The sequence below is a fragment of the Eleutherodactylus coqui genome, chromosome 13 (genome assembly GCF_035609145.1).
Source record: "Eleutherodactylus coqui strain aEleCoq1 chromosome 13, aEleCoq1.hap1, whole genome shotgun sequence".
Taxonomy (NCBI): Eukaryota; Metazoa; Chordata; class Amphibia; order Anura; family Eleutherodactylidae; genus Eleutherodactylus; species Eleutherodactylus coqui.
This window is the reverse complement of record NC_089849.1, coordinates 73,694,521-73,709,811: the sequence shown is the minus strand read 5'-3', so window position 1 is coordinate 73,709,811 and position 15,291 is coordinate 73,694,521. Positions and strand designations below refer to the sequence as shown.

Genomic DNA, 15,291 nt, shown 5'->3' with positions numbered 1-15,291 from the left:
ATGCCATAGCATTACATCATACTGCTATCGGGCAGGCAGTCTATCACGCCACTCCAAGAGCATGGCTTGATAGGCTTTCTGCGAAGATATCCCTGGAGCCTTTCAGAAGGCCCCCAGCTGCCATGACACCCACACAGCTCCCTGCAATCTCATTGCGGGGGGCGATAGGGGACCCCTGAATATCGTTTGGGAGCATTTCAAGGGTTAACAGCTCTGATAAGCTGCTGGGTGTCGGCTATAGTAAACAGCCGGCGCTCTATGAAGAGACAGATTCTGAGATTTATAGCTTGGAAGAGATTATTGCGCAGGATCAGAATCGGGGAGACATTTTCACCCTGCATTTACTGTTTACACGGACCGACAGTCACTTGGTAAACGAGACAGGACTGCAGCCTGTAAACGGGCACAGCGGGGGCAGGACATAGCGGGAGTGGGGAGAGGAGCGTATGTCTGTTTTTTATTCCATTGCACGGGGAACAGTTTTTTTTTTGTTTTTTTTTTTTTTTAAATGCAGAAAAATATAATGACTACCCCATTAAACTTCCAGTCCTTATGACCCCTTAGGTAGGTAGGTAGGTGGCAATATCTGAGGCAATTATATCACCTGTGCAATACTATAAAAATCCTGACCTGTTGCAGGGAAGGATGTTGCGAGGACTGGAGTGTGGAAAACACTGATCTACATTATAGTACACAATGCCAGTCTGCTGCGTCAAAAGCCAACAAGATACCGTAGAATTCTATTAAGAAAGCATGTATTTATTAAGCACTGATACAACTATATGTTCAGTATGTAGTCCGGTTTTGGTACCAGTCCAATAAAAAAAAAAAAAAAAGTGTGATTTTTACAAAAGGGCAACTAAATTAATACAAGCTATGGTGAAACTCTGGTAATGAAGATTAGTTTTGATAAACTTTATTTACTCTAGAGAAGAGAAGGTTACGGGGGAAATTTTTTTATATCATTATGTATATGAGCTCTACAAAAACAAACAAAACGAATTAAATTTGGGACCCAAGAGAAATGCATGGTCTATGCTTACAATTAATAGGGGTGCAACTTCATTCCATAGTTTGGAAGCATTACTGGGACCCGTACCCATCTCTAGTTGTAGCCCCACCACAGCTGTACGAAGCAGCCAGATCTATAGAAACAGCGGAGTGGTCTTCACCATAATTGTTTTTGTAACTCTCATAGAGGCCACTAGGAAATAGCACTACTCCGAAGTCACTAAGGCGACGTTGCTCGCTGTGCTGCTCTGTTTGTATAACTCCCATTGAATTCTATGGGAATTACAGACATGGTGTAGCCTAGTGGTTCTAGTTTCTTTTCATCCTTCCGGCCACCTCATACAGAGCTGTATTACCGTCGTGGCCATTTCTGTCCAAGATAGGAACATCCCTTTAAGAGTTTTTTTGTTTTGCTTTTTTTTTTAATCCTACTGGGCTAAAACCAATTTCTGTAGAATAGATTTAAAACTTCACAACAAAAAAATACAACCCGTTACCGGTAATGTAGCCTGATCGCCATGTGGGGTCAGCAAGGTATTTGGACCATAGATTCAATATGCTACATCAAAGGCAGCCGATTGTCTTGGTGGCAAGTCATGGATACAAGCGCCTCATTCTTTTTTTTCCTGCCATTCTTTTTTTTTTTTTTTTAGTTTTCTATTACGACCGACAATGCAGTACAACGATTGCTATAATTCCAAGTATATGATGTAGATAAACTCATATTTTGTGTCTAGAGATGAGCGAGCGTGCTCGTTTAGGGCAATTATTCGAACGAGCATTGCGTTTTTCGAGTAACTGCCTACTCGGGCAAAAAGATTCGGGAGGCGGCGTGGTGGAGCGGGGGTTAGCAAGGGGGAACAGGGGGGAGCTCTTTCTCCCCCCCCCCCCCCCCCCCACGCAAACCCCAAGGCCCCCAGAATCTTTTCCCCCTGATTAGGCAGTTGCTTGAAAAAAGTGATACTCGCTCCAGTAATTTAACGTTCGCTCATCGCTATTTGTGTCACCATCTTTGAGTAACTCTAACTCAATCTAACGTTGACATGATTGTAACGTTGGCGTCCCCGGGTTTATGTGGATTTTGTTAATTAAGATTGAAAACTTTTTTACGAAACATTAAAAAACTGTTTTATTTAACAGTAACGAGGTCAAGTCTTTACAGAAATGTGCAAGAATTAAAAATGTCTTATTTACACAAGTGTTAAAACTATGTTTTTTGTTTTGGAGATTCTTTCCTCCAGGTATTTGGCCTTCTATGCAGTCACTGACATACAGAACAGAGTCACGTAGAAAGTCATTCATGTATGGGTCAAACATTCCATCGCGGTCCGGGCGCTTGGTTCTTTTTTCAAGGTTTTCTTCAACTAAAAAGAATGAAAAAGCAAATTCATGTCATTTATCTCAAAGTTATTACAAAAACACATTGTCCAATTATATAGTTAAATATCTGACTGACCCCAAACAAATATGGTATTTTAGGCTGAAAAAATAAGCTGCAAACATTAGTGGGTGTTTTAACCCCTTCCCTCCACAGGACGTATGGGTACGTCATGGCTGCGGGGTACTTCCTGCAACTCTATTAATTGTACCCTTACGTCGTGTGGATAGCGCAAGATCATAAGAGATTTCGCGCTGTCCGGCAGTGTAAGCCGGCTGTCAGTGATAGACGGCCTCCCGCTGCAACAGCATGGGTGCATCAGAGATGCGACCCCAGCTGTTAACCCCTTCCCTGCTGCGATCTATGTTGATCGCAGCATGGGAATGGTTCAGGGGGAGTGTGCTCCCTCTGTGACGTCATCAGGCTCTCGCGATGTAATTATAGAGAGCCAGTTGATTGCCATGGTAACAGGACGCCGCCTACAGGCGTCCTGTATTACCATTGCCTGTGATCGCTGTAACAAGCGATAAGACATTGCAGGAGAGAAGTCCTGCAATGCGTTATCATAGCGATCATTGGTTGAACGATGCAAGTCCCCCAGAGGGACACAAATAGTGTAAAAAAAATTAAAAAAAAGATAAAAATAATGTAAAAAAAAAAAAATGTAAAAGAAAAACCTTTTTTGTGCTTTTTCTCATGTTAGCATTAAAAAAATTGAAAAAATAAAATCCCACATATTTGGTATCGTCGTGTCCGTAATGACACGCACAATAAGTTGAACATGCCTTTTAAAACATGCATTTGTCTTTGCATCATCTCAAGAAAGGACCACTCTTCTTCAACCCAAGACCCGTCCCTCGGACAATAAAGCCAGAATTATTGGCACTTACGACACTTGCTCGATACAAATAAGGAATATCCTCAATTACTATTGGGATATCCTGAAACGCGACAAAGACATTATTGATTATCTTCCTGAAAAACCATCTATAACATTCCACCAAGGCCATAATTTAAAAGACCATCTAGTGAAAAGTCACCTCCCTCCCGATGAAAGGCAAATTACTTGGCTTGGTTCCAGCAAGCCCCAAGGTAGCTTTCCATGCCAGGGCTGCCTCGCTTGCCCTTTTATTCTGCGCGGTAACACCTTTAAGTCATCATCTACTAATACAGTTTACTCATGCAGAGACTTCATTAACTGTCGAACACAAAACATAGTCTATCTTGCCACATGTTCTTGCCCCATGAACTATGTGGGCAAGACAATTCGACAATTTTGTCGCAGAATTCTCGATCACCTAGGGAACATCAGACGCCATGAGTCGACCCCCCTAGCAGACCATATGTGGAAATTCCACAATGGTGATACAAAACAACTGAAATTTCAAGGGATTGAAATTATCAGGACTCATGGGCGTCGCGGTGATACGGACAAAAAACTCTTATGCAAAGAGGCAGCATGGATTTTCCGACTGAACACAGTCAATCCCAATGGCTTAAATGAGAATTTGTGTTTCAACTGCTTTTTGTAAGTTTTCTATAGCTAATCTTTCTTTTTCTCCGATTATGCAGCCGGCATCTATCAGTCATTGGCTCTATTATGAGAATACCAATATTATGACTTTATTGTGAATTTATAGTGCTGTGATACACAAAGAAATTCAAAAATTAGCCCATTGCTATGATACGTGATTTTTCTTTGTCATTGCGTTTAGTGAGTAATATCTATTATGCTACGTTCATCGGTTGTTATCTAAACCATCTGATTAATACTCTTATGCTTTATATGCATAACTCTTTGTATATTACGTAGCCTTTAAATAACCATTATGGACATATTGTACTTAAGCATGTATCTTTAAACAAAATTCTTTTTTGTCTTATAATTAACAACCAATACATACTCACTAAATGCATCTTATATAGTCTATGCCGTAGCATCTAATTAAACTACATCATGTATATCCTAGTTTCACTCATATGTATCCTGGACATTGCAGATCACATGACCGCTATTGCCATGGCAATCTACATAGCTTCTAGTAAGCTATTTCCTTGAATGAAGCCGATCATGTGACACATCAGAACGTCATGACGTGCCATATCACATGACCGACGTGATGACGTCACAGCGCTGCGCGCGCATGCGCAGTATCGAATCACCGGTAGCGATCTTTCCTAAGTGAAATCTAAAGATCTATGTACACACACGCGTGATCAGACTATTTGGGAGGCTGCTGCAACACTTGCTCTCACTGACACATTCAGTTTGAACCTAACAGCATACTAAAAACGGACGTCTCTTCTCTCAGATCAATGGAGCCGTCCTAACCCCTCCCACCACAACAGTTGATTGGCTGATTCTTTACACCACCCCCCTTTAGGGGAGGGCTTCTTGGTATATCAGTAACAGCACTCTGGGCTCACAGACATAATGCCTGAGCTCACCATCAGAGCTCCAGGCTCTACCATTTTTGTTATTTTATCTGAATGTGTGTGTGTGTGGTATATAGGTCTCATATCTAGGCAGCAAAGACACCGCTCTGCTTATGCTACTATGCGCTGCCTGAAGAGACCTTGTTAGAATGAATGGGATCTGAAAAAAAGCTCCATTTAGCCTAGAACCTTATCTCATCTCCGATTGGACTAGTTCTAGGCTACTATATATCTGTAGAGCTAACTACATGAACAAGGTGCAGACCACTATTACTTCGCTATTGAGCGACCTTGTTCAAAGATTATTGGACGATGAACTAAGTATGGGTCTTGAATAATCCCCTGCTTTCTAGTTCTGATCCCAATTCAATTCTTTGAGATTAGTTGATGTGCAATATCTCTCTATAATTTAGTATATCTTCTGCACATCTCCTAACTTATCTATATTACCACACTCACAACAATTTGACAGAGACTATTTAACCTCTTGTGTCCCAAAACATGATTGTGGCACTTTCTCTCTCTCTTTTTCTTTTGAGTTTTTAACTCAATGAATTTGTCATATATTATGGCATAACTCATACAATTGCTCCTGATGAACTACCAATAATCTCAGTAGGGAAACGCGTTGAGCAGTAATTATTATTGAGTAGTAATCACTCTTTCACGAGCAGTGATTACTCTTGAGCAGTAATCATTCTTTGACACAAAGAGAGTTTATCCATTCTTCTCTCTTGAGTAATATGAGTTACATATTGAACCATAATTATACAAAGAGAGTCTACTATCCCTCTCAAATGATATGAATTGATACTACTTCGAGCCAAATATTTGAGATACCCACATAGTCTCCTCACTCTATTTAATTGGCTAGGTAACTGTCAATTCCTGCTATCATCAACCAACCCGAATGTGACCACTCTGTATCGCACAATTACAGATGATCGCTACACTGATGCGTGACACTTTTTTCAGTTATTATAGGTACTGTAGGCCCCGTCTTGTTGGCCATTGGATCAATTAATCACAAGTGACGATTAAACCAGTGTGATCATCATACGATCTCTGAGCAACTTTGCTCCAGTACCAAAGTGTCCCCAGACGTGCATAAATCACGTACTGTCTGATGCATCACTAGCGATTCTTCAGTTTCATCTTTATTATAGCCTAGGTTGGGCGATTCCAATTACTCTATATACCCACCTGACTTAATATTCTCTGTCTTCACGTTTGTCTTGTTCTTAGCCCAAGTCATTATTTTATGTTAGTTCTGAATAAAAGTTATATTTTAGTCTGTCTGTCACTGTGAAGGGCTCTAATTTGATTTAGTCAGACAAAGTTCTGCCCCTGTGATTCCCCCGAACATGCCTTTTAACCTTCACGGCAAAAAGTGTGAAAAAAAAAAAACGCTAAAAAAACTAAGGCAAAATGCCAATTTTTAGCATTTTACCTTCCAAAAATACGCAATAGAAGTGATCAAAAACGCCGTATGTACCCCACAATGGTATCAATAAAAACTACAGCTCGTCTCATTAAAAAAAGCCCCCTACAGAGCTCCGTCCATTGAGAAATAAAAAAGTTATAGGACAGATTTAAATGCACCGATTTAGGGGAAAAAAAAAGATTTACAAAAAATGGCTTTTTATTGCGGAAAAGTGGTAAAACCTAAAAAAAGATTAAAAAAAATATATATAGAATTTCGTTATCGTTGTAATCGTACCAGCCCGCAGAAAAAATGTATTGTGTCATTTATGCTGCATGATTAGCGCTGTAAAAAAAATAACCCAAAAAGCTATGACAGAATTGATGCATTTTCTCTCCTTGCCATCATAAAAAAAAAAAAAAAAATAATAAAATTTTACATTATAGCCTATGTACCAAAAATTGGCACCAATACAAACTACAGTTCACCATGCAAAAAACAAGCCCTTATACGGTTGTGTCGACGGAAAAATTTTAAGAAAAGTTACGGCATTTGAAAAATAGAGATGAAAATCTGCCAGAAATTGTTGCGTCCTTAAGCCCAAAATAGGCCATGTCATTAAGGGGTTAAGTATAAAAAAAATGAATAGTTGTCAGTACTCATCTCGCCTCCATTCCCTTTGGACTCTTAACCTCTAGAATGGATCATGTTGGTGCTTGCCCCTTCCAATAGGTGTTTATACGTAGTGGAAACGCTGTGAATTTCCCATAACAAACAATTTTGAAGCAAAATTTGCAGCATTTCCGCATCCAAAAACTTCAAAATCCACAGCGCTGCAGCAGCTGATTTCAGCCTACACCGCACTCCTCATCTCCCAATACTGCGCTCTGCTGCACCCACCAGTACTATTACCGAGCGCCGCTGCCAGTCATGTGATGTGGAAGTGGCATCGCATGAGCGTTGAGTTTTTCGGCCTGAGATCGTGTAGGTGGCCCAAGACTAGTACTTTCCTATATTGCCACCGGGAAAAGTGGGGGGACTAGTAGTCTAAAAGTCATGGTGACTTTAGTCTACATTTAGGATGCATGACTAATGCTGGGATTGCCCTGGTGGCTCTTAGCGGAGTATGGATGTCAGAGTTGAGAAAATGTTGCCCTAGTAAAATTTATGTGGCCTCTCTATTAGAAGCTGCACTCTCAGGTCTCCAAATATGTAGGGATTGCTCATATAATTCCATATTGCAGTTTGTATGATGGACGTGCCATTTCCTCTACTAGCAGTCTCATGGTGCCAAATCCTGTAAATTAGAGGGCTCATCCGGGTGTTAAACAGTTTTTAAAAATAGACCCAATCGATTGAAATAATAAAAGCATTAGTACTTTTCTGTCCTCTTCCCCAGCGCTGCAGCCCCGTGGTCCTCCCAGTGTTTGTTTTGGAATGCCTATCGCAGGGCTGCTAAAACGGTCAGATGCCGACCTGTAGCACAGCGGAAGTAAAGCGTGAATACACGCCCCGCCCACGGTGTCATATGACACTGCCGCTGCGTCACGCTGTACTGCGGCACGTCATTGCGGGAGCTGCACAGCAGATCCGGAGGGGAGTATGGGGTCTTTGGAGTGGGCGCCGTGACGGACTCCGCTGCAGTATTCCGCTTGCAGAGCCTGTCACGGCCATGGGCCTTAACCCTCTAACCAGCCAAATAGGTGATAGAATTTAATTTAAAAAAAAGACATGACTGAACAAAAACAAAAGTCAGGACCATCCGCGATCAAGCCTGTAAGACGTAAACCACTGAACAGACCCTGATGGCCCATTTACATTGAACAATAATAATAGATTCTCGCTGGATCACAAGAATCTGAACGACTGTTGGTCAGTATGAATGCTTGCAGAGACTAACGATAATTCGTAGGCTTGTCATTCATCGTTCAAGTAGAATCATAGAATGGTAGAGTTGGAAGGGACCTCCAGGGTCATCGGGTCCAACCCCCTGCTCAATGCAGGATTCACTAAATCATCCCAGACAGATGTCTGTCCAGCCTTTGTTTGAACACTTCCATTGAAGGAGAACTCACCACCTCCTGTGGTAACCTGTTCCACTCATTGATCACCCTCACTGTCCAAAAGTTTTTCTAATATCTAATTTGTGTCTCCTCCGTTTCAGTTTCATCCCATTGCTTCTAGTCTTTCCTTGTACAAATTAGAATAGATTGTCAAAGACGTCTGACTAGTAGAGATGAGCGAGCGTACTCGGTTCGGGTGTTTTTACACTCGAGCACCGCTTTTTCCGAGTAACTGACTACTCGGACGAAAAGATTCGGGGGGCAGCGTGGTGGAGCGTGAGGGTAGCAGTGGGGAACAGGGGGAAGCTCTCTCTACCCCCCCCCCACTCCCCTCTACAACCCCCCGCTCACCCCCGGCACCCCCCAAATCTTTTCCTCCGAGTTGTCAGTTACTCGGAAAAAGCGGTGCTCGAGTGCGAAAACACCCAAACCGAGTACGCTCGCTCACCTCTACTGACTAGGTAACATGTATTAGTGTTTTTTCTCACCTTCAGCTGAGTAAAGGCTGTGTGCTTCCATCATCATACAGATCATTTGCTGTGGGCAGAAGACAAATAACTATGAGTGCAGTACACACAGTGTGAGGAAAGATGTGCTTACAGATCACTGATATAACACACAGGAAAGGGGAAAAAAAATCTAAACCATCCCATAAAGCAAGAATTCATCCATTTATGTATGTTTTGGTTAATAAACACATCAAATAGACAACATTTTTTTAAGTGCTGCAGATTTTCCCTTTTGCACTTCCAGGCCTCATATCTACGGGCGGGTCAGACTGCGACCCTGCCCGTGGCTGAGGACACTTATTTACCTGTCCCGGTCTTCTTTCTTCTGTACCGCGGGTGCGGTACCGTGCGCATGCACAGTACTTTTTTTAAATTTAAATCCTGCTTTCCCGCGGTATCTGCGGTTCGTCCGCCATTCAATTGTGGAGGAGACACAGATCGGATGGTTTCTATTAACTTCAATGGAAGCCTTCTGTGCGGGATCCGCAGCAAAATGGAGAATGCTGCGATTTGTTTTCTGGACCGCAGCATAAATTACCCATGATGGGCACAATTGCTAATAACGTCTAAAAGCTATACATTACAAACTAAAATGTGCCAAATTCATCACAGCTGGATGGCAAATCGGTCACTTTTAGGACTATAGTTTAAGTTTACATCATTTACTAGTTGACTTAGATTCCACTAATCAGTCAGGAAACGTGTCCAAAAAGGTCTAAAATGCATCATAAATGTCAGCTTTCTGGCGCAATTCGTACCAGAAAACTATCCTATTTTATACGTAAATCTGCACCACCTGTGTCAATCCCCACACCGATTCCATGTGGATTATTCCAGCAGTGCGAGATGAGATTGGTTCAGATCTCAGCCACTTTGCAGATCATTTAAATGCCGCAATGTGCCAAATGGAAGATCCATGGCAGACTCACTGAAGCAGACTAACCTGAAGCGGGCTTAATATGGAGAGTTTTTGTATTGTGAGCTTCCAAATTCGAACCCCTTAAGCACGTAACCCTTTTTTTCCTTCACTTTGTTTTTATCTAAAAAAAATTAAGTCCCATAGAAAACTTAACTTCTGATTGTTTGATTGCCTATACCATATACTGCAATACTTTACCATATACTGCAATACTTTACCATATACTGCAATACTTTACCATATACTGCAATACTTTAATACAATAAAGTAATACAATGCCTGGAGAATACTATGGTATTCTACAGGCATTGTATTAAGATGTGCCACAGGCCCATCATAATGGGTAGAACTATATGGCAGCCCTTCAGAAGGCTCTGGGCCTCCATGACAACTGAATGGCCGCTCGGGATCTTATCGTAGATACCGGAATTCAGATTGGGGCATTTAAAGGGTTAACAGCCACAATTAGAGACCGCTGGTCGCAGCTGTTCCGGGCGAGTCTCAGCTGTCAAAAACACTTTACATCGACTGTTTATGGAAAACCCGCCACCTTTCAATCCTATGATCTTATTTATGGGGGCCTAAACAACTAGTATGTGGTCCTTCACTAGTTTCACATGTTTTGGAGCAACTTTAGCATGTAGGGTAGCTGTATATACAGGTGGAGGGGCAATTTACAGGTTTTCTTCACCTGTTATGCTCTGACGATGCTGAAAGTCCTTGAAATCCGCTGCCAATAAGATCTGAAGAACGTCGGGCTACAAGAAGAAAAGCAGAGAAAGTCATACAAATTGGAATGAACCTATTAAATATGATGAATTATTCCAACGCACTACAAATACCTGCAGTCCAGAAAACAGCAGAGATCGCCCCTGAGACTGGAAATCATGTTGTAGCTCCCGAAGACCCATCACCACCGTGTAATCCAGGACATTCACATGAGTAAAATCCAGGACTACTGGCTGCGGCCATGAATCTGGGAAAAAGAAGAGGACATTACTGAGATGCCTTCAGCAAGAATAGCGGTCAGGTGCGGTGCGCACTGGCATCATGGCTTCTGTCCTAAAGGAGCCATGACAAGTAGAATAGATCTCATACTAATCCTGTAAAATCACGCTGACATATAATGGCAGATTGTGCCAAGAAAATGCCAGTATGAACCGAGCCTAAAATGTACCGTCCACAATATTATATCATCCTAAGACCGCTTTCACATCTGCGTTGGAGCCTCCAGTCAGAGGTCTGTCACAGATCCGGCTCAAAATAGTGGTAGAAAAAGCGCTGCATGCAACTCTTCATCCATCCAAAAGACGGATGGAAAGCGGACGGACCCCATTACAGTCAATGGGGTCCGTCTGGTGCTGTTCAGATCTGTCTAGAGACAAAGGCGTTAGGCTGCAGGCCATTGCCCCAAATGGAGACAGAAAGCAGAACCCGGGGCGCAGATGTGAGACCACCCTAAGATAAATACGTAAATGTTTTACAAAGTTATCCCTAACAAAGTAGGAGGGAGGACAGATCCAATCTGAACACGTGAGTGTTGTATCAATGGCTTTGAGCAGATATTTAACCATAAAAGTCACAAATTTTGCGCACGCTATATTCACACTAAAGTTTGCTAAAATAGTCAGGATTAAGCGGTCTCCACAAATTTATCAGCATTAAAGACAGAAAGTAAGCAAATTCTACAGTAGTGAAAATCTGTTCCTGTCCATAATAGGTGTACCCTGTTTCCTTGAAGATAAACCCTACCCTGATTTTTCAGGACTTTCAAGGAAGCTTAAAATATAAGCCCTACCCCAAAAAAGACCCTAACTTGGCCGCCCACAGAAGATCACTTTTTGGTTACGGGATTCATAAATTCTCCCTCCAGAAAGGGATGTGTCTGATTGGCTATGCAGTGCTCGAGAACCAATCAATGCAGTGCTCAATGAAACAATGCGACCGCTCGGCCTGGGTCATCCCAATGCGACCGCTCGGCCTGGGTCATCCCAATGCGACCGCTCGGCCTGGGTCATCCCAATGCGACCGCTCGGCCTGGGTCATCCCAATGCGACCGCTCGGCCTGGGTCATCGAGTGCTGCATTGATTGGTTCTTTGACCGCTGCTCAGCTAATCACAGCCATCGTGTTGTGGAGGCGAAATTTATGAATTGGTAATGTATGCCGTGGCTCAAGCAATTCATAAATCTCGCCTCCACAACACAATGGCTGTGATTGGTATTTCAACCACTGCTCGGCCTATCAATGCAATGCTTGAGTAACCAATCACAGCCATCCTATTGATTCATCGAGTGCTGCACTGACTGGCTGAGCAGCGCTCGAGAACCAATCAGAGAGATCGCTTCCCGGAGGTGGGATTTATGAATCTTATAACCAGGAAGTGATCTTCTGTGAGTGGCTGAGGACTGCAAGAAGCATGTCGGGGCTCCAGAGAGCAGCGGGAGGGACCTAGACTGAGCCTGCTATGTAAGTATAATAAGGCATCCCATGAAAATAGGACCTAGCGCCTCTTTTGGGGTAAAAATTAATATAAGACAGGGTCGTCTTTGCAGCGAAACAAGGTAGATTTCATCTTCCATTTTCAGAACAATCCAAGATGAGCCAAACGTGATAAAAGGAGTGTCCCTGGCACATTTCACTCAGATAAGCACCTGTTTAACCCCTTCCCGCTGTACATCCTGGGTGGGAAGCAGCTCCCGTGAATGGACATGCTTCTAAGTCCTAAGGATGGTGTTGGCTCAGAAGCTATGTATCAGACATGTTCCTGGCACTGATCTTGTGGGTACTGCAGTAGTACCTGGCAGATCAACATGGCATATATGTGCCATGGAGCTCAATGAAACCCTTGCTCATGATAGATATAGGTCATGTGATATGAACAAGTCCAAAGTATATGTCAATGCAAAATACATCATATCATACAATCAATCATATTAGATGCTAATAGGTATCCCTTACACAAGGTGCGCAGTCATAATTATGTGCCATACAAGATTTGTGACTAAATAAAGCCCAAACTTGGCCAAATAAAGTTATTTCATATAATATTGTTATTTACCTGCAAATGCTATTTCAGAAACAGCATCTCTCAAATATTCCACAGCAGGAAAACTAAGACCACTCATGACCATCAATGTGACACCATTCGGATCGATTACCTGGGAAAGAAAGGGATTTTCTAATATACTTTGTGTATCAATTGCTCGTGGTCTTCAAGATATCTGCTAGCATTCATTCACTAGAAACCTTCATTCATTGTGAATAGTCATGTGACCGACTGACTAGAGTTACTGTACGACTCAGCGGTTCCTTATTAATGACTGCAAGCAGAAAACTTGAAAGCAGAATACCCCTTTAAGCTACAGATATGTGCTCATACCCCCATTAGTCACGTCTTACCTTTACCTTGGGCCTTGCAATTGTAAAGCAAAGGATTATCAGTGAAACAAGGATACCGGCAAGGATCCCATATTGGATTTCCCAGAATGAAAGAAGAAAGGTGACCAGGAATGGTAACAAGTCCATTTCTGAAAGGAGAGTAAATCCGCCAGGTGAAATCTGAGAGGTAACACCTGACTGTCATGTTTTAGGTAAGTACTTTTAGGCCTTATGCCCATATCCGTATTTCAACTTTTTACAACTTCTGCGTTCTGTAGGGCGGTAAGACAGCACCCAAAGAGTCCTGCGAGCCCTGCTGTAACTCTGTATGGCTCCAATATCATACATGTATCATGGTCCCTCAGATGCCACAATACGGAGCTGTCCTACCCTAGAATATGCACCATACAGCGGGACCAGGAGGATCTACTGTGCTGCCATTTCCCCCCCTGACCACTGCTTTGCCAAGTGCATGAGACCTTAAAGACACTCTGTAACCTGGAGAAGGGGTATATTGCCTGGAGTAGTTATTCTCTGCTGACCCTTCCATCAACTGGTTTCGGACCCCGTTTTCTGCCATCCAAGATGTCTGCAGCAATTGTCTATCTACCTAATACACACAGAACACTACTCTTTGATTGGCCAGTGCAGATCCCATGAGCAGCTCTGACCAATCAGAGAGCAGGTATAGTGCATTAGTAGTCTAACACCACCAATGCACTATGGGGATTAGGTAGATTAAAGATGGCATCGACCATTTTTAAACTGCCTAAAACAGGACCGGAAAACAATAGATCAAAAGGGACGGCAGAGAAAACAACTGCAGGTAAAACACCCCCTCCAATCCGGTGACAGAATTGTGTCCCAGAATTCGGAGGGTTGCTTTAAGAGGATCTTCCATTTGAATAGCCAATCAGAGCCGGCGCTCGATTAACCAAATCACAGACATTCAGTGATGTCATTCATTGAATGGCTGTGAATGATCGAGCGCCGGCTCTGATTGGCTGCGCTCGTGATCTAATCACAGTACTCGCTAGCTGGAGAGGGGGTATTCAAAGCCCTGTTACCAGGAAGAGAATGCTGTCAGCGCGGAGGACACAGCAGCCTGCCACAGCGCTGGAGACCAGAGTGAGGGACCGGGATGCCGCTGGCTAGGTGAGTATTGCTGTTTTTTGGGGTGGAGGTGTTTAGGGCTTATATTTCAAGCCATTTCCCTAAAATAAAGGTAGGGCTTATTATCAGGTTAGGTCTCATTTTTGGGGACACATAATAGGGTACAGTCACTGTAAAGATGGGCCGTCAGACAGCTAATAACCATACCGATATGGAGTTTTACTGGAATATGCCACGTGTCGCAAATTGTTAATGGCTGCACATTTTTCTGGATAAACAGCAGTTATACCCACAAAACCGTGCGGTTATTTTGGTTTTTAAATTGATAATCGCAACTTTCAGGTGCTACTTGTGACCGTACCCTTAGGCCATTCCCACACATGCGCTTTTTACCGCAATTACCATGTTGCTTTGAGCACAACGGTAATCGCGGTACAACGCTCCGACTAATTTCAATGCGGCCTTGCAGAAATGCCCTCGACATGATAGGGTGCGCCAAAACCCGCTGTCCGAAAATGAAAGTAAAATCGTGCCAAAATGGCGCAATCAAAGTTGCGGTGTTTTTCCGACCGCGCGTGTGAGTGGCGCCTTACAGTTGTTAAGAAGTAATGTAGTTTAACCAGTTCGCCCAAGAGGCTCACTGAAGGAACCCTATGGCTACTCTGCCTCATCTAGGCTCCTCCAACAATACAATAAGCCTGTCATTGACTCAGTCAACCCTCTTCTGACCCAGTCTACACAGCAAAGCCGATAAGAGGAAATGTCAGTTTACTGTGTGCGCACCAGGTTGTAGGGTAAATACTTGAATGTTTCAAACATTTTTAAATGGAAAGGGACATGAAAACAAAAACATATATTTAGTATTAAAAAATGATTTAAATGTCATTTTTTGATGATGCATTCCCTTTAAGATGATTAATAAATTACATTACCCAGAAGGTTAGAAATCTCTGAGCAGAACTCCAGCTGGTATGAAGTCTTTAGGGGGCACTCGTCATGGGGACAAACATCAATCCAAAATTGCTCACCCTCAGTAGAAAGAAAATGGTCTTCTCTCTA

At 42.7% G+C, this 15,291-nt stretch overlaps 1 protein-coding gene across 2 annotated transcripts in view; it reads right to left on the bottom strand.

Moving 5' to 3' along the window:
• Positions 1 to 2,113: 2,113 nt before the first annotated feature.
• SLC26A11 (solute carrier family 26 member 11) overlaps positions 2,114 to 15,291 on the bottom strand; it is a 34,700-nt gene continuing 21,522 nt past the window's right edge. Inside the window, exons 13-18 of one of the 2 annotated variants that reach the window (XM_066586785.1) lie at positions 13,147 to 13,268; positions 12,800 to 12,899; positions 10,582 to 10,715; positions 10,431 to 10,497; positions 8,800 to 8,848; positions 2,114 to 2,375 (exon numbers count right to left, since the gene is read on the bottom strand). In XM_066586785.1, coding sequence (XP_066442882.1) covers positions 8,802 to 8,848; positions 10,431 to 10,497; positions 10,582 to 10,715; positions 12,800 to 12,899; positions 13,147 to 13,268 — 470 coding nt within the window. In that variant the 3' untranslated portion in view covers positions 2,114 to 2,375; positions 8,800 to 8,801. Of the gene's footprint in view, positions 2,376 to 8,799; positions 8,849 to 10,430; positions 10,498 to 10,581; positions 10,716 to 12,799; positions 12,900 to 13,140; positions 13,269 to 15,291 lie in introns of both variants that reach the window. The other variant, XM_066586784.1, reaches the window with a different exon arrangement.